General features: G+C 47.9%; 1 protein-coding gene across 2 annotated transcripts; it reads right to left on the bottom strand.

Moving 5' to 3' along the window:
* Positions 1-737: 737 nt before the first annotated feature.
* Positions 738-15735, bottom strand: KCNE3 (potassium voltage-gated channel subfamily E regulatory subunit 3). Of its 2 annotated transcripts, none has more exons than XM_089659887.1 (2): positions 15596-15735; positions 738-2391 (listed from the first exon to the last, which is right to left on the bottom strand). In XM_089659887.1, the coding sequence occupies exon 2, from the start codon at positions 2328-2330 to the stop codon at positions 2046-2048; it is 285 nt and encodes a 94-aa protein (XP_089516013.1). In that variant the 5' UTR covers positions 2331-2391; positions 15596-15735; the 3' UTR covers positions 738-2045. The 2 variants fall into 2 exon arrangements, with proteins under 2 accessions (XP_089516013.1, XP_089516015.1); XM_089659889.1 differs by lacking the exon at positions 15596-15735 and adding an exon at positions 15251-15342.
* Positions 15736-17118: the final 1383 nt, after the last annotated feature.

Here is a 17118-nt window from a genome sequence, read left to right on the forward strand (position 1 = left end):
AGAAGAAAAATAAGAAGAATAAGAAGAAGAATAAGAAAAATAAGAAGAAGAAGAAGAAGAAGAAGAAGAAGAAGAAGAAAAAATAAGAAGAAGAAGAAAAGAAGAAAAAGAAGACGGAAAAGAAGAAGAAAAAGAAGAGGAAGAAGCAGAAGAAGAAGAAGAAAAGAAGAAGAAAAAGAAGAGGAAGAAGAAGAAGGAAAAGAAGAAGAATTCCAGTCTGCTATTATATTTTATATGAAAAGTCTTGCGGTTACAACAATGTATCCATTTGTATCCGAATAAAAACATCTGTATCTGAAATGGATACAAATGGATACAATGTTGCAACCGCAAGACTTTTCATATAAAATATAATAGCGAACTGGAATTCTTCTTCTTTTTCTTCTTATTCTTCTTATTCTTCCTCTTTTCTTCTTCTTTTTCTTCTTCTGTATTGCTCCCCTGTCTCTACAAGAGACAGAAGTAATTATGGGGTTAAATGCTGGCTATAGATGGGACGAAAATCGGCTGATTTGTTTACCGTTGGTGATAACGTCGGCCGATCGAACTACCGATTTTTCATTTTTAAACCCGTCTATGGCCTGCTTAAAGCTTTAAAAAAATGGATCTTTTCCACATGGCTCATATATTGTGCAGAGGCTTTATCTCCAAATCTCATAAACTCGCCCAAAGATGACTGATCATGGGCACAGACTCAATACCACCAGTAGAAGCAAAATTCTGGCCCATACAATTGATTCCTTTTTCCCCTTCTCAATTTTATTTTACTTGTTTCATACAAAAATATATATATATATAAAAAAGTATCAATTTTCCAGTGTCCTACAAAATTCCTAGGACCGATGCTTTCTGAATTTTGTAGCTCCTGTGTTCACCTCACAGTTCATCCCATTAGTAGATGCTAAAAGCAGCTGCAGCGTTGCAAGGAATCACATGATGTTTGAACACCATAATAAACCATAGACCAGCCCATGCTTTTGATCTTCATAGTGGCCTTGTGCAAGCAAGCCAAGCACCATGATTGATGACCTCTCTGGAACTCTTAGGTAGTTCTGCAAACCTTCCGGTTCCCTTCATATAATTGAAATTTGCCCTTGCCACCAGTAAGAGCAAGCTCTCGGCTCATACGACGGGTGAGTTTTGTGTACAGATGCTAAAAACAGTTGCCGAATTGCAAGGAATCGCATAATGTTTAAACACCCTAGGCCATAGACCAGGCCATGCTTTTGATCCTGAATACTGGCCTTGTGCATGCAAGCCAAACACCTTGATTGATGATCTCAATGGAACTCTTAGGAGGTTCTGTAAATCTTCCAGTTCCCTTTATATACTGTAATTGAAATTTGCTCTTGCCACCAGTTAGAGCAAGCTTCCATTTTGTTCTTCTCAAAACTATTTTACTTCTTTATACACAAAAAAAACTATTTCCAGTGTATTGCAATATTGCCAGGATGGGTGCTACTGAATTTTGTAGCTCCTGTGTACATCTTATAGTTTATCCGACTTATTGCATGAGAGCTAAAATCAGTTGAAGAGTTGCAAGAAATCACATAATGTGATGTGAAGAGGCCATGCCTTTGATCTTCATGGCAGCCTTGTGCAAGCAACCCAAGCACCATGAATGAGATTCTTCTAGGAGGTTCTGTAAACCTTCCAGGTTCCTTCATTTAATTGAAACTTGTTCTTGCCACCAGTAAGAGCAAGCTCCTAGCTCATACGTCTGAACCCCTTTCTCCTCAAAACTACCGTATTTTAAATCATTTATAGAAAAAAAACCATAAATTTTAGATCATCCTATAAAATTTCCAAGACCAGTGCTACTAAATTTTGTAGCTCTTATGTGCACCTTACAGTTTATCCCTTTAGTGCATGGATGCTAAAATCAGTTGCAGAGTTGCAAGGAATCACATAATGTTTGTCCACCACAGAACATAGACCAGGCCGTGCCTTTGATCCTCATGGTAGCCTTGTGCCAGCAACCCAAGCACCATGAATGAGGACCTCATTGGAACTACTAAGAGGTTTTTCTAACCTTCGAGTTACCTTCAAATAACTGAAACTGGACTGTTTTTAATGTAGACATGGTAGGGGTCACTGCGTTTGTCCACATTCTTAGATCGTGTATATCCAAGTATTAGACTGCCTACAGTCACGGCAAAGAGGAACATGACGAAGATGATGAAGATATAGGCATTGTCGTCCTTGTTTGGTTTGGTGTTGTTGTGTTGTGTGTCTGGCTGGCACGGTGGATTGTTCAGTGTCTTGTTGATGGCCTGAAGCACGTGGTGAAGGTTTTCCAGGAGCCTTTCCATGGTAAAGTTCTTCTCCATGTCAAGTGGAATTAAACAGATGTAGAGTGGTTGCAATTCAATGTGTCCAGCAGAGCAGAACCTGGAGACAAAGTAAGTACGTTAGTGAATGACATACCGATGACAGGTTGTCACATGTATCTCATAACTCAGCTAATCTTCGCACAAGAAGCAAGTTGCGCTTGTTTTTGTAATGACCACTGTTACCAGGTCAAAAACATTTGACAAATCCTGTCCTGAAACAGTATGTGGAGGGAAATCTAATGGGAACACCTGTTCTTGTGATGTAGTGGAGTTCCTCTTTACCCAACCTGTCCAGTTGGTGTAAACCCCTTTAGTTCCAGTGGGCTCCCACAATCCTCAAGACTTCTGGGCAAACCCAGGTAATATAAGATCCACTGTTCCCCAACTTCAGGTTTGTTCCTGATGGGACAACATTGACTGAGCCTCGTATGCAGGCAACTGCATGAGAGTGCAAGAGCATGCTTTCTAGAGAGTATGCTAGCTAGCCCCAGAACATTGAGTTTCCAGTAGGGTGGCCCTGTATCTTCAGCCACCTGCTTGTACAACCATCCCTGGGTTTTCTGCTGAACATCTAGAATATAGACTGCTTCCATGTTACCTCTGTGGAGTCTATCTGGAGAACCTTTTGTTTGACCACCTGGGCTACCAGCTACAGTCAGTCTTCTTGTAAGAGAGATGCTTAACCCCACCATGGAACCACAAATAACTGTATTAGCAGTAGACTGAACTGAACTGTGTTGTTTATTGCTTAGTAATTCATATACTCTGTTCTCCAAAAATACTAAGTAAAGTGTCAATTTTTATTGATCTTCACACTTTTGAGGAGTCAGACTGTGGCCAATGGAAGTAAAAAATGCCCCAGCATTAGTGGAGTTAAACAATTCCTCAGACTTGGGTTGTCAGTGGGAGTAAAAAAAACTACAAATTGCCTGTGGTTAGTAGGTGAGGAATAACGCCCCACCATTGATTTTAGTGGGAGGAAAATTGCCCAATCATTGGCATCAGTAAAAGAAAGAGTGCCCCATTATTTGTGTCAGTTGGAGGAATAGTGCCCCAATGTAGTGTAGTGGCCCTCTAGATAGCTAGGGAGAGTTAGTTGCTAATTTTTAGATAGAGAGGCTGAGTAGGAGCCTTGGAAAATAGTCAGAGGGGTCAACTTTGGATCAGAGATTAGAGGCCCTGCAGATCAGTCCCTTGATACCTTCCCCTGCTCTAGAACTTTGGAGAAGATTCTAGAAGCAGTGGGCAGGGGTGAGGAGGGGCTGGTCTGCATACTCAAGTGTCTCTGGCCAATCCTCAAGCAGGAAGTTTGGCATGGGTTCAGGACAGCCGTTAAGTAAGACTGAGCCTGCTCAGCAGCAAGAGAGTTTGGGTGGAAGATGTGAGAGAAGAAATGCAGGAGCCTGGGAGGGGGCCCAGTGGGAAGGAGCCTACCTACAAGCTGGGACGTGGACAGGAGGATCACTCAGCCTCACTAGTCCTCTGAGGGAGCATAATGGATCGGAGTTCGATCCATTATGCTCGATAATCCGCAGATCCGATTCATTTTGTGGGGATTGTCGGCTTGCTTTAAAACTTACCTTTTCGTGGAGCTGGCCCACTTAGATTGTAAGCTCCCAGGATCAGGGCCCTCCTATCCCTCTTGTATTGAACTGTATTGTTGCTGTATTGTCTCCCGTTATATTGTAAAGCGCTGAGCAAACTGTTGGTGCTATATAAATCCTGTATAATAACAATAATAATACAGTTGGTTTCATTGGAAGAAACTGTGCCCTATCATTGGTGTCAGTGGGAGGAATTATGCCCCACTACTGGTGTCAGTGGAAGGAATGGTGCCTCAAAGTTGTTGACAGTGGGAGGGATAGTGCCTCACAACAGTGGTAAGAATAGTGACCCAAGGGCCGAATAAAGGCAAGCAAAGGGCCACATCCGGCCAGCGGGCCACAGTTTGGCGACCACTGACTTAAATAACTTAAATAATAAAAAAGCCTGGGGCTGAGCCACATTTTTACTGCCCCTCCCCCAAACCACTCCCCTTTAAGTTACAAAGGCAGCAGCATGGGGTGTACACTAAGGTTGATACCAGCCCTAGGATTGATACTTACCTCCCCTCAGGGGTGTCCCTAGGGTTGGTGTCACCCCTCCGACGATCCCCGCACGATGGATCGGATATGCGGATTGAGCATAATGGATCGGAGTCCGATCCATTATGCCTCCCAATCTGCAGATTCGATCCATCCTGCAGGGATCATTGGCTTGCAACCTATATGGGGTTAACTGATCTCTCCACAAGTTCCACGAAATGGTAAGTTTTAAAGCAAGCTGACGATCCCCGTAAAATGGATCGGACCTGCGGATTGGGGAGCATAATGGATCGGACCTGCGAATTGGGGAGGATAATGGATCGGACCTGCGGATTGGGGAGCATAATGGATCGGACCTGCGGATTGGGGAGGATAATGGATTGGACTCACATCCATTATGCTCAATCCACAGATCCGATCCATGCTGCGGGGATCGTCGGCTTGTGCAGCAACACTTGGTGTCACCCCTCCGACGATCCCCGCAGCATTGATCAAATCCGCGGATTGAGCATAATGGATCTGAGTCCGATCCATTATGCTCCCCAATCTGCAGATCTGATCCATTCTGCGGGGATCGTCGGCTTGCAAACTATACGGGGTTAACTGATCTCTCCACGAAATGGTAAGTTTTAAAGCAATCCGACGATCCCCGCAGGATGGATCGGATCTGCAGATTGGGGAGCATGGTGGATCAGACTCAGATCCTTTCTGCTCATTCCGCAGATTTGATCCATGCTGCGGGGATCATCGGCTTGCTTTAAAACTTACCTTTTCATGGAGCGGGTCTGGTGTCACCCCGTGCGATAGGTGTCACCCAGTACGGCGTGCACCCCCCGCACCTGCCTAGACGCCACTGCCTCCCCTCTAAAGATCTGACGTCCACAAGGTCCCTCATCAGCGCCAGCATCCTCTTCCTGGCCCTGTCTGGGCGCTGGTTTCCAGCCGTCTTGATTGGCCAGCATGGGATGACGGGAATGTACCCGTAGCTATTCATGCGCCATTCACTGTACATTTTATTCAAGGCTGTGAACAGGCAGGTAGATTGTTGTATTGTAGAAGAGACAGAGCAAGTCTCCTGTGCAACAAAGATCCTGCCTGATCACAATTTTTTTGGAGGTTTAGTTTCACTTTAAAACAGTCTCCATCGCAGGGTGACAACACAGGAGCACAGTTGCGAGGTAGGGACATAGCGTTGTCACCACATAAAAGGAAGTGCCTGAACCAGGACCTACATGGCAGGATCGCCAGGATTTTTTTGTTTATGAAAGTTGCAATTTTTTTAAATATTGAAAATTACTTTTCAAACAATATTATTTGTTAGATATGAACTTCCCTTCAGTTTTGCACCATTATATCGTCTCCTTTCCTGGACTGAAATGTCTTCTCAATTCTCAGCACACTGTGAGCCTTTCCTTCACAATGAGCAAAGCAGGTATTCAGATTTCACTCGTGCTGGTTACATTGTTCCCAGCTCTGACTTTGTGTACTCCAGAACACCTTCCCCTTATGTTATGGGGGAGGAGTTCTGTAGTCCTAACCGGTCCCGTGAAGGGGTGGACTTCTGCACGACCAGTCCTAAGTGTTGGAGAGGTTGGGGACTGCTGCTCTGTCTGCTTTCAGAAAATATTTAATGTTTGGGGGTCACAGAACTTGTGAGGACAAGCGCCTGGAACGTGGTCAAGGCCACCAGGGTTCACCAATAGGTACAGATGCCGGAGACAAGACTGTGAACAGGAGCCAGGCCTAGGGCAGTGTCAGACAAGCGGGAAGAAGCCAGAAAAGTAAGTAGAAGGCGGAGTCAAGTAACAAGCCAGGGGTCAGGTGCCGGTAGCAAGCAGGGCCTGGTCATCACACTCAGCAACGATCTAGAGCCTTGCAGTGCTTTAAATAGACCACTAGGTGCCAAATTCAGATCAGATGTGCACGCTCATTCTCATGTGCCTAGTCCTGAGTCTGTGCACAGGCCTATGGATAGTACCGTGTGCATGCACAGTTTTTTAGGCATGAGCATTTTTCCAACAATTTTCTATGATCGTTAGCGCCATCTAGTGGTCATAATGTGGTATTTTCCTGATTGCTGTATTTTAGCTCCATCTAGTGGTCATAATGGGGTATTTTCCTGATTGCTGTATTTTAGCTCCATCTAGTGGGCATAATGATTTCTGTATTTTAGCTCCATCTAGTGGTCACAATGCGGTATTTTCCTGATTTCTGTATTTTAGCTCCCTCTAGTGGTCATAATGTGGTATTTTCCTGATTTCTGTATTTTAGCTCCATCTAGTGGTCACAATGCAGTATTTTTCTGATTTCTGTATTTTAGCTCCATCTAGTGGTCACAATGCGGTATTTTCCTGATTTCTGTATTTTAGCTCCATCTAGTGGTCACAATGCGGTATTTTCCTGATTTCTGTGTTTTAGCTCCATCTAATGGTCATAATGTGGTATTTTCCTGATTTCTGTATTTTAGCTCCATCTAGTGGGCATAATGATTTCTGTATTTTAGCTCCATCTAGTGGTCACAATGCGGTATTTTCCTGATGTAAGCTCCAAAGAGCAGGGCCCTCGATCCCCTCATGTTTTGCATTGTATTGGTATTGTTCTGTCACATGTTCTGTCCCCCTTTGTAATGTAAAGCGCTGAGCGAACTATTGGCGCTTTATAAGTGCTGTATAATAATAATTATAATAATAATTTCTGTATTTTAGCTCCATCTAGTGGTCACAATGCGGTATTTTCCAGATTGCTGTGTTTTAGCTCCATCTAGTGGGCATAATGTGGTAGTTTCCTAAAAGCTGTTTTTCACTACTTGCCTGCTGGGCACTTTCACCCCCTTCGTGTCCAGGCCAATTTTCAGCTTTCAGTGCTGTTGCACTTTGAATGACAATTGCGCGGTCATGCAACACTGTACCTATATGGAATCTTTATAATGTTTTTCACACAAATAGAGCTTTCTTTTGGTGGTATTTAATCACCTCTGGGGGGCTTCCTAAGCAAACAAAAAAATAGACTGACATTTTAAAAAAAATAAAAAACCTTTTTTGTTGTTTCTGTTACATAATTTTGCAAATAAGTAATTTTTCTTCTTCACTGATGGACACCGATGAGGCTGCTCTAATGGACACTGATACGCTGCACTGATGGGCACTGATGAGGCTGCACTGATGAGCACTGATGAGGCTGAACTGATTGGCACTGATGAGGCTGAACTGATGGGCACTGATGAGGCTGCACTGATGGGCACTTATATGTGGCACTCCTTTCTACTCCTCACCTCACCCCTTCAGTCTCCTCCTCACCTCACCCCTTCAGTCTCCTCCTCACCTCACCCCTTCAGTCTCCTCCTCACCTCACCCCTTCAGTCTACTCCTCACCTCACCCCTTCAGTCTCCTCCTCACCTCACCCCTTCAGTCTCCTCCTCACCTCACCCCTTCAGTCTACTCCTCACCTCACACCTTCAGTCTCCTCCTCACCTCACCCCTTCAGTCTACTCCTCACCTCACCCCTTCAGTCTCCTCCTCACCTCACCCCTTCAGTCTCCTCCTCACCTCACCCCTTCAGTCTCCTCCTCACCTCACCCCTTCAGTCTACTCCTCACCTCACCCCTTCAGTCTCCTCACCTCACCCCTTCAGTCTCCTCCTCACCTCACCCCTTCAGTCTCCTCCTCACCTCACCCCTTCAGTCTACTCCTCACCTCACCCCTTCAGTCTCCTCACCTCACCCCTTCAGTCTCCTCCTCACCTCACCCCTTCAGTCTCCTCCTCACCTCACCCCTTCAGTCTCCTCCTCACCTCACCCCTTCAGTCTCCTCTCGCATTACTAACCTACTAAGTGACATATTGGCATGGATGTCACTCCACTTCCTCAAACTCAATCTTTACAAAACTGAGCTCTTAGTATTCCCTCCAGCCCGTGCCCCCCCCCCCCCCCCCGACTTCTCCATCAAGACCAATAACACATCAATCCCTCCCCTCATGCCAGGGTACTAGGTGTAATCCTAGACTCCCATCTGTCCTTTCACCCCCAAATCCAATCACTGTCCAAATCATGTAGACTCCACCTCCGCAACATCTCCAAGATATACCCGTTCCTAACCTCGGAAACCACTAAGCAACTCATTCACTCCCTTGTTATATCTCGCCTTGACTATTGTAACTCCCTCCTCATTGGCCGACCTCATCGCAGGCTATCCCCTCTTCAGTCTATTTTGAATGCTGCTGCCAGACTCATCCACCTTACTAACCGTTCTGTATCTGCCATCCCCCTCTCTGCCAATCTCTCCACTGGTCTCCACTCAGTGTCCTCCACCCCTCTCTGCCAATCCCTCCACTGGCCTCCACTCAGTGTCCTCCACCCCTCTCTGCCAATCCCTCCACTGGCCTCCACTCAGTGTCCTCCACCCCTCTCTGCCAATCCCTCCACTGGCCTCCACTCAGTGTCCTCCACCCCTCTCTGCCAATCCCTCCACTGGCCTCCACTCAGTGTCCTCCATCCCTCTCTGCCAATCCCTCCACTGGCCTCCACTCAGTGTCCTCCATCCCTCTCTGCCAATCCCTCCACTGTCCTCCACTCAGTGTCTGCCACCCCTCTCTGCCAATCCCTCCACTGGCCTTCACTCAGTGTCCTCCACCCCTCTCTGCCAATCCCTCCACTGTCCTCCACTCAGTGTCTGCCACCCCTCTCTGCCAATCTCTCCACTGGCCTCCACTCAGTGTCCTCCACTCCACTCTGCCAATCCCTCCACTGGCCTCCACTCAGTGTCCTCCATCCCTCTCTGCCAATCCCTCCACTGGCCTCCACTCAGTGTCCTCCACCCCTCTCTGCCAATCCCTCCACTGGCCTCCACTCAGTGTCCTCCATCCCTCTCTGCCAATCCCTCCACTGGCCTCCACTCAGTGTCCTCCATCCCTCTCTGCCAATCCCTCCACTGTCCTCCACTCAGTGTCTGCCACCCCTCTCTGCCAATCCCTCCACTGGCCTTCACTCAGTGTCCTCCACCCCTCTCTGCCAATCCCTCCACTGTCCTCCACTCAGTGTCTGCCACCCCTCTCTGCCAATCTCTCCACTGGCCTCCACTCAGTGTCCTCCACTCCACTCTGCCAATCCCTCCACTGGCCTCCACTCAGTGTCCTCCATCCCTCTCTGCCAATCCCTCCACTGGCATTAACAATTACATATAAAATAATTTATAACTCCGCCCCCAAATTACATCACCGATCTTGTCTCCAAATATCAACCAAACCGTCCTCTCCACTTCTCCCACCATCTCCTGGTCTCTAGCTCCTTTGTCTCCCCCCCCTGCTGATCTACAGAACTTCTCCAGAGCCTCTCCCATCCTCTGGAACTCTCTACCCCAATCTATCAGGCTATCGCCTACTCTGCTCATTTTTAGGCGATCTCTGAAAACCTATCTCTTCAGGGAAGCCTCTCCTGCCTCCAGCTAATAATGGAATCTTCTATTCCTCCTACCAGTCCATCCCCCACAGTTATTACCTCTTGTACCACTAGCCCCTCCCTCCTAGATTGTAAGCTCCAAGGATCAGGGCCCTCCTAACCCTCTTGTATTGAACTGTATTGTTGCTGTATTGTCTCCCGTTATATTGTAAAGCGCTGAGCAAACTGTTGGCGCTATATAAATCCTGTATAATAATAATAATAATAATGTTACATAATATCTCTCTATCTCCAATCTGAACAATGTTTGCAAACAAAGTTACTTTACATCTCTTTATGTTTTGTGAGAACAATGTTTATAAACACTGTGTCAGACGGTTTGTTTCTTGACAGCAGCAGCTTCTACAGCTCCTGCAATCACACAGCAGCTCCTGGCTGTAATTTTGACAACTGGAAATTGTATCCCTCGACTCATCTCCTATCCCTTACCCCTGATAATGTCCCTGGACTCATCTCCTATCCCTTACCCCTGATAATGTCCCTGGACTCATCTCCTATCCCTTACCCCTGATAATGTCCCTGGACTCATCTTCTATCCCTTACCCCTGATAGTGTCCCTGGACCCATCTCCTATCCCTTACCCCTGATAGTGTCCCTGGACTCATCTCATATCCCTTACCCCTGATAATGTCCCTGGACTCATCTCCTATCCCTTACCCCCGATAATGTCCCTGGACTCATCTCCTATCCCTTACCCCCAATAATGTCCCTGGACTCATCTCCTATCCCTTACCCCTGATAATGTCCCTGGACTCATCTCCTGTCCCTTACCCCCAATAATGTCCCTGGACTCATCTCCTATCCCTTACCCCTGATAATGTCCCTGGACTCACCTCCTATCCCTTACCCCTGATAATGTCCCTGGACTCATCTCCTATCCCTTACCCCTGATAATGTCCCTGGACTCATCTCCTATCCCTTACCCCTGATAATGTCCCTGGACTCATCTCCTATCCCTTACCCCTGATAATGTCCCTGGACTCACCTCCTATCCCTTACCCCTGATAATGTCCCTGGACTCATCTTCTATCCCTTACCCTTGATAGTGTCCCTGGACTCACCTCCTATCCCTTACCCCTGATAATGTCCCTGGACTCATCTTCTATCCCTTACCCCTGATAGTGTCCCTGGACTCACCTCCTATTAATTACCCTGATAATGTCCCTGGACTAATCTCCTATCCCTTACCCCTGATAATGTCCCTGGACTCATCTCCTATCCCTTACCCCTGATAATGTCCCTGGACTCATCTCCTGTCCCTTACCCCTGATAATGTCCCTGGACTCATCTCCTGTCCCTTACCCCCGATAATGTCCCTGGACTCATCTCCTGTCCCTTACCCCTGATAATGTCCCTGAACTCATCTCCTATCCCTTACCCCTGATAATGTCCCTGGACTCATCTCCTGTCCCTTACCCCTGATAATGTCCCTGGACTCATCTCATATCCCTTACCCCTGATAATGTCCCTGGACTCATCTCCTGTCCCTTACCCCTGATAATGTCCCTGGACTCATCTCATATCCCTTACCCCTGATAATGTCCCTGGACTCATCTCCTATCCCTTACCCCTGATAATGTCCCTGGACTAATCTCCTATCCCTTACCCCTGATAATGTCCCTGGACTCACCTCCTATCCCTTACCCCCGATAATGTCCCTGGACTCATCTACTATCCCTTGCCCCCGATAGTGTCCCTGGACTCATCTCCTGTCCCTTACCCCTGATAATGTCCCTGGACTCATCTCCTATCCCTTACCCCCGATAATGTCCCTGGACTCATCTCCTATCCCTTACCCCTGATAATGTCCCTGGACTCATCTCCTGTCCCTTACCCCCGATAATGTCCCTGGACTCATCTCCTATCCCTTACCCCCGATAATGTCCCTGGACTCATCTCCTATCCCTTACCCCTGATACTGTCCCTGGACTCATCTCCTGTCCCTTACCCCCGATAATGTCCCTGGACCCATCTCCTATCCCTTACCCCTGATAGTGTCCCTGGACTCATCTCATATCCCTTACCCCTGATAATGTCCCTGGACTCATCTCCTATCCCTTACCCCCGATAATGTCCCTGGACTCATCTCCTATCCCTTACCCCCGATAATGTCCCTGGACTCATCTCCTATCCCTTACCCCTGATAATGTCCCTGGACTCATCTCCTGTCCCTTACCCCTGATAGTCTCCCTGGACTCATCTCCTGTCCCTTACCCCCGATAATGTCCTTGGACTATTCATTTCTCATTTGCTCTGGCAAAGCTAAAATGTATTTTGTTCTGCTATAAAGGTTTTATTTGAGTAAAATCTGAACGTAGAGAGAGAACGTAGATAATGAAGTCGTAGTTATCCGCACATATTCCAGACAAGGAGAGTCTCTGCTCTACCATCCAGTGAACTCCCATACACCTCCGATCCAAATAATTCCAAAAGAAGGAATGAGCCACACCTATCCTCACTTTTTCTTTTGGTTTCCTTCATTCTGATCTTTCTGGTAATTCATTTAATATCTTTTATTTCAATGAAAGGAATTTAAAGATGAGCATGAATGCCTGAGCTACAACACTTCCTTTGGATATATATATCCTCAGAGAGAGAGAAGAGATACAGGGCGGGGAGAGAGGGTAGCTAGAGAGAACTGGGAGCTATGGGAGGAAAAAGAGAGAGAATGGAGGGCTAGGAGATAGAAGAGAGAGAGAGAATGGAGGGCTAGGAGATAGAAGAGAGAGAATGGAGGGCTAGGAGATAGAAGAGAGAGAGAGAATGGAGGGCTAGGAGATAGAAGAGAGAGAATGGAGGGCTAGGAGATAGAAGAGAGAGAGAGAGAATGGAGGGCTAGGAGATAGAAGAGAGAGAGAGAGAATGGAGGGCTAGGAGATAGAAGAGAGAGAATGGAGGGCTAGGAGATAGAAGAAAGAGAGAGAAAGAGGGAGAGAGATCCAAGAGCTATGAGAGACAGCGAGAATGGAGAGCTAGGGGAGATAGAAGAGAGAGAGAGAATGGAGGGCTAGGAGATAGAAGAGAGAGAATGGAGGGCTAGGAGATAGAAGAGAGAGAGAATGGAGGGCTAGGAGATAGAAGAGAGAGAGAGAGAATGGAGGGCTAGGAGATAGAAGAGAGAGAATGGAGGGCTAGGAGATAGAAGAGAGAGAGAGAAAGAGGGAGAGAGATCCAAGAGCTATGAGAGACAGCGAGAATGGAGAGCTAGGGGAGAGAGGAGAGAGAGAGGATGGAGGGCTAGGAGATAGAAGAGAGAGAGAATGGAGGTCTAGGAGATAGAAGAGAGAGAGAAAGAGGGAGAGAGATCCAAGAGCTATGGGAGAGAGTGAGAATGCAGAGCTAGGGGAGAGAGGAGAGAAAGAGGGGGCGAGATCCAAGAGCTAGGGGAGAGAGCGAGAATGGAGAGCTAGGGGAGAGAGTAGAGAGAGAATGAAGGGTTAGGGGAGAGAGGAGAGAGAGGCAGAGGGAGAAAGATCCAAGAGCTAGGAGAGAGAGAGAGAAGGAGAGAAAGAATGTAGAGCTAGGGGAGAGAGGAGAGAAAGGCAGAGGGAAAAAAATCCAATAGCTAGGAAAGAGAGAGGGAGAAAAAGAGAGAATGGAGAACTATGGGAGAGAGAGAAAGAAAGAGGAAGCGAGATCCAAGAGCTAGGGGAAAGAAAGAGGGAGAGAGTAAGAGAGATCCCTGAGCTATGAGAGAAAGGGTGAGAGAGATCCCAGAGCTAGGAGAGAGAGCGAGAGAGAGAGAGAGAGAGAGAGAGAGAGAGTGTAAAGAAAGAGAGAGAGAATGGAGAGAGAGAGAGAGAGAGAGAGAGTGGAGAGCTAGGAGAGACAGGGGAGAGAGAGGAAAAAGAGGGAGAGAAAGAGGGAGAGATCCAAGGACTGAGAGAGAGTGAATAGAGAGCTAGCAGAGAGAGGAGATAGAGAGAAGAGAAAGAGAGAGGGAGAGAGATCCAAGAGCTAGGAGAGAGTGAGAGAGATCCAAGAGCTAGGAAAGAGAGCGAGAGAGAGAATGGAAAGAGAGAGAATGGAGTGTTAGTGGACAGAGATGAGAGAGAGGAGAAAGAGGGATAGAAAGAGAGAAATCCAAGCTAGGAGAGAGAGAGAGAGAATAGAGAGCTAGCAGAGAGAGGAGGAGAGGAAGAGAGGCATAGAGATCCAAGAGCTAGGAGAGAGAAGGAATAGAGAGCTAGGGGAGAGAGAGGAGAGAAAGAGAGACAGAGATCCAAGAGCTAGGAGAGAGAGAAGAGAGAGAGATAATAGAGAGCTAGGGGAGAGAGGGGAGAGAAAGAGAGCAATCCAAGATTTAGGGGAAAGAAGAGAGAACAAGAGAGAGAGAGATCCTAGAGCTAGCGGGGAGATAAGAGAGAGAGAATGGAGAGCTAGGGGAGAAAGCTGAGAGAGAGGAGAGAAAGAGAGGGATCCAAGAGCTAGGAGAGAGAGAGAGTATGGAGAACTAGGGAAGAGAGGAAAGAGAGGGAGAGAAGATAGAGAGATCCAAGAGCTAGGATAGAGGAAATGGAGAGCCAGGGGAGAGAGGAGAGAGAGATCCAAGAGCTAAGAAAGAGAGAATGGAGATCTAGGGGAGAGAAGAGAGCTAGGGGAGAGGGAGAGAGAGAGAATGAGAGAGATAAAAGCAGAGAGATTGGTGAGAGAGTGAGGAGGGGAAACATTCTTTTAAAAACTTTTCAACTTTGAAACACATTTTTTTTATATGAACAGCAAACCGTCAGAGCCCCCCTTACCTGTCAGTAATGTGCCCGGGGCAGACAGGCTCAGAGCCCCCCTTACCTGTCAGTAATGTGCCCGGGGCAGACAGGCTCAGAGCCCCCCTTACCTGTCAGTAATGTGCCCGGGGCAGACAGGCTCAGAGCCCCCCTTACCTGTCAGTAATGTGCCCGGGGCAGACAGGCTCAGAGCCCCCCTTACCTGTCAGCAATGTGCCCGGGGCAGACAGGCTCAGAGCCCCCCTTACCTGTCAGTAATGTGCCCGGGGCAGACAGGCTCAGAGCCCCCCTTACCTGTCAGCAATGTGCCCGGGGCAGACAGGCTCACTTGTTGCTTCTTGCTGTACTTAGAAAGAAATGTTCCATATTCCTGTTCAGCCACTGAGTGTTCCTCCACTCCTTGTAAGTACAAATAATTATTTTATTAAAAATTGAAATGCTGAGGCAGGGGCGGACTGACAACTCATGGGGCCCCCGGGCAATAGGGGATCATGGGGCCCCTATGTCCTTGCCCAAACTCATAAAAGCCTATGAGAAAGGTACCAGGGGCATCTCATGCGGCCCCCTACTGACCCCGGGCCCTCGGGCAGTGCCCGAGTTTCCAAATGGTCAGTCCGCCCCTGTGCTGAGAACGTTTGGAAGCTGCAATCACTGACCTCTACTTCTGAAAATGCTTCAATTTTGCAGGTTAGGAATTGTAATTTGTTGCATGTTCTGGTTCAGGGACTCAAAAGTTCTGACTTTTCTTTGACTTTTCTGATCTGCATTTGTTTTCGGTCGGTAACTTTGAAAGTCTGGAGGCCGGAGACAACCAGACAAGCAACATTCCTAGAAAGACTCTTTGGGGTGTATTTATAAAGCGGTGAATTTGATGCCTCACAGGTGACTCTTCCTTGTGCATATCTTTTAAATGACAGTGATTGATTCACCACCGATGAATGTTTGGTGAAAGTCACATTCACGCCTTTCTAAACACTTTGTATGGGATTTGTCCCTCTTACCTGGTACATTGTAATCCTGGACTCCTGGGACATCTCAGGACATGGCGGTCCGCGCTCTCTGTCAGTGGGCAGGTGCGGTGAGCAGTGTGACGGTCCGACAAGCGCGTGCGTCTGATACTAACTGCTGTCAGTGAGCTCCCATTCAGTGTGATCCCCGGGGCCCCTCCCCTGAGCACAGTTATGTCACAATGCTGTCCAGCCCCAGTCACTCTCATTCACTTTTCCTGGCTGCTGTCACTTCCCATTCAAGAATTTCAGATTTAACCTTTGCAGTGACTTGTGGGGGCTCCGGCTCTAATTTCCGGCAGGGCCGTGTCTGCAAGATCAGCCAAAATGATTGTAGTCTGGAAACTGGATGTGATTGAGGAGGAATTACACTCCCCCGTACTTTTTTTTCTTTCCTCTCTTACTCTCATGCTCACACGCCCAGCGAATCCAGCGTTGTTTAGAGGCATCCCCTACTCCATCAATGGAACACGGGGTCCTGTGCCGCCATATTTTATTTTCTTACACCATCGGGGCACCTGCTGCAAGAATTGAGAAGAGGCAGCCAGCCCCTGATGACGTGCTGCTGCACATGCGCAGTGTGGTGTAGATTGCCTGGCACATGCGCAGTGCGGTGTAGATTGCCTGACACATGCGCAGTGCGGTGTAGATTGCCTGACACATGCTCAGTGCGGTGTAGATTGCCTGACACATGCTCAGTGCGGTGTAGATTGCCTGACACATGCTCAGTGCGGTGTAGATTGCCTGGCACATGCGCAGTACAGTGTAGATTGCCTGGCACATGTTCAGTGCGGTGTAGATTGCCTGGCACATGCTCAGTGCGGTGTGGATTGCCTGGCACATGCTCAGTGCGGTGTGGATTGCCTGGCACATGCGCAGTGCGGTGTGGATTGCCTGGCACATGCGCAGTGCGGTGTGGATTGCCTGGCACATGCGCAGTGCGGTGTGGATTGCCTGGCACATGCGCAGTGCGGTGTGGATTGCCTGGCACATGCCCAGTGTGGTGTGGATTGTCTGGCACATGTGCAGCGTGGTGTGGATTGCATGGCACGTGTGCAGTGTGGTGTAGATTGCCTGGCACATGCTCAGTGTGGTGTGGATTGCCTGGCACAAGCACAGTGTGGTGTGGATTGCCTGGCACATAGGCAGTGTGCTGTGTATTTGCCTGGCACATGCGCAGTGTGGTGTGGATTGCCTGGCACATAGGCAGTGTGCTGTGTATTTGCCTGGCACATGCGCAGTGTGGTGTGTATTTGCCTGGCACATGTGCAGTGTGGTGTGGATTGCCTGGCACGTGTGCAGTGTGGTGTAGATTGCCTGGCACATGCTCAGTGTGGTGTGGATTGCCTGGCACAAGCACAGTGTGGTGTGGATTTGCCTGGCGCATGCGTAGTGTGGTGTGTATTTGCCTGGAACATGTGCAGAATGGTGTGTATTTGCCTGGCGCATCTGCAGTATGGTGTGTATTTGCCTGGCACATGTGCAGTATGGTGTGTATTTGCCTGGCACATGTGCAG

This window comes from Staurois parvus, unplaced genomic scaffold (genome assembly GCF_062004578.1).
Source record: "Staurois parvus isolate SC_StPar_1 unplaced genomic scaffold, SC_StPar_1.0 ptg001192l, whole genome shotgun sequence".
NCBI classification, from domain to species: Eukaryota; Metazoa; Chordata; class Amphibia; order Anura; family Ranidae; genus Staurois; species Staurois parvus.

Bases quoted from the DNA above. Each gene is read 5' to 3' on its own strand.
- KCNE3 (XM_089659887.1), bottom strand. From the start codon at position 2,330: ATGGAGAAGAACTTTACCATGGAAAGGCTCCTGGAAAACCTTCACCAC.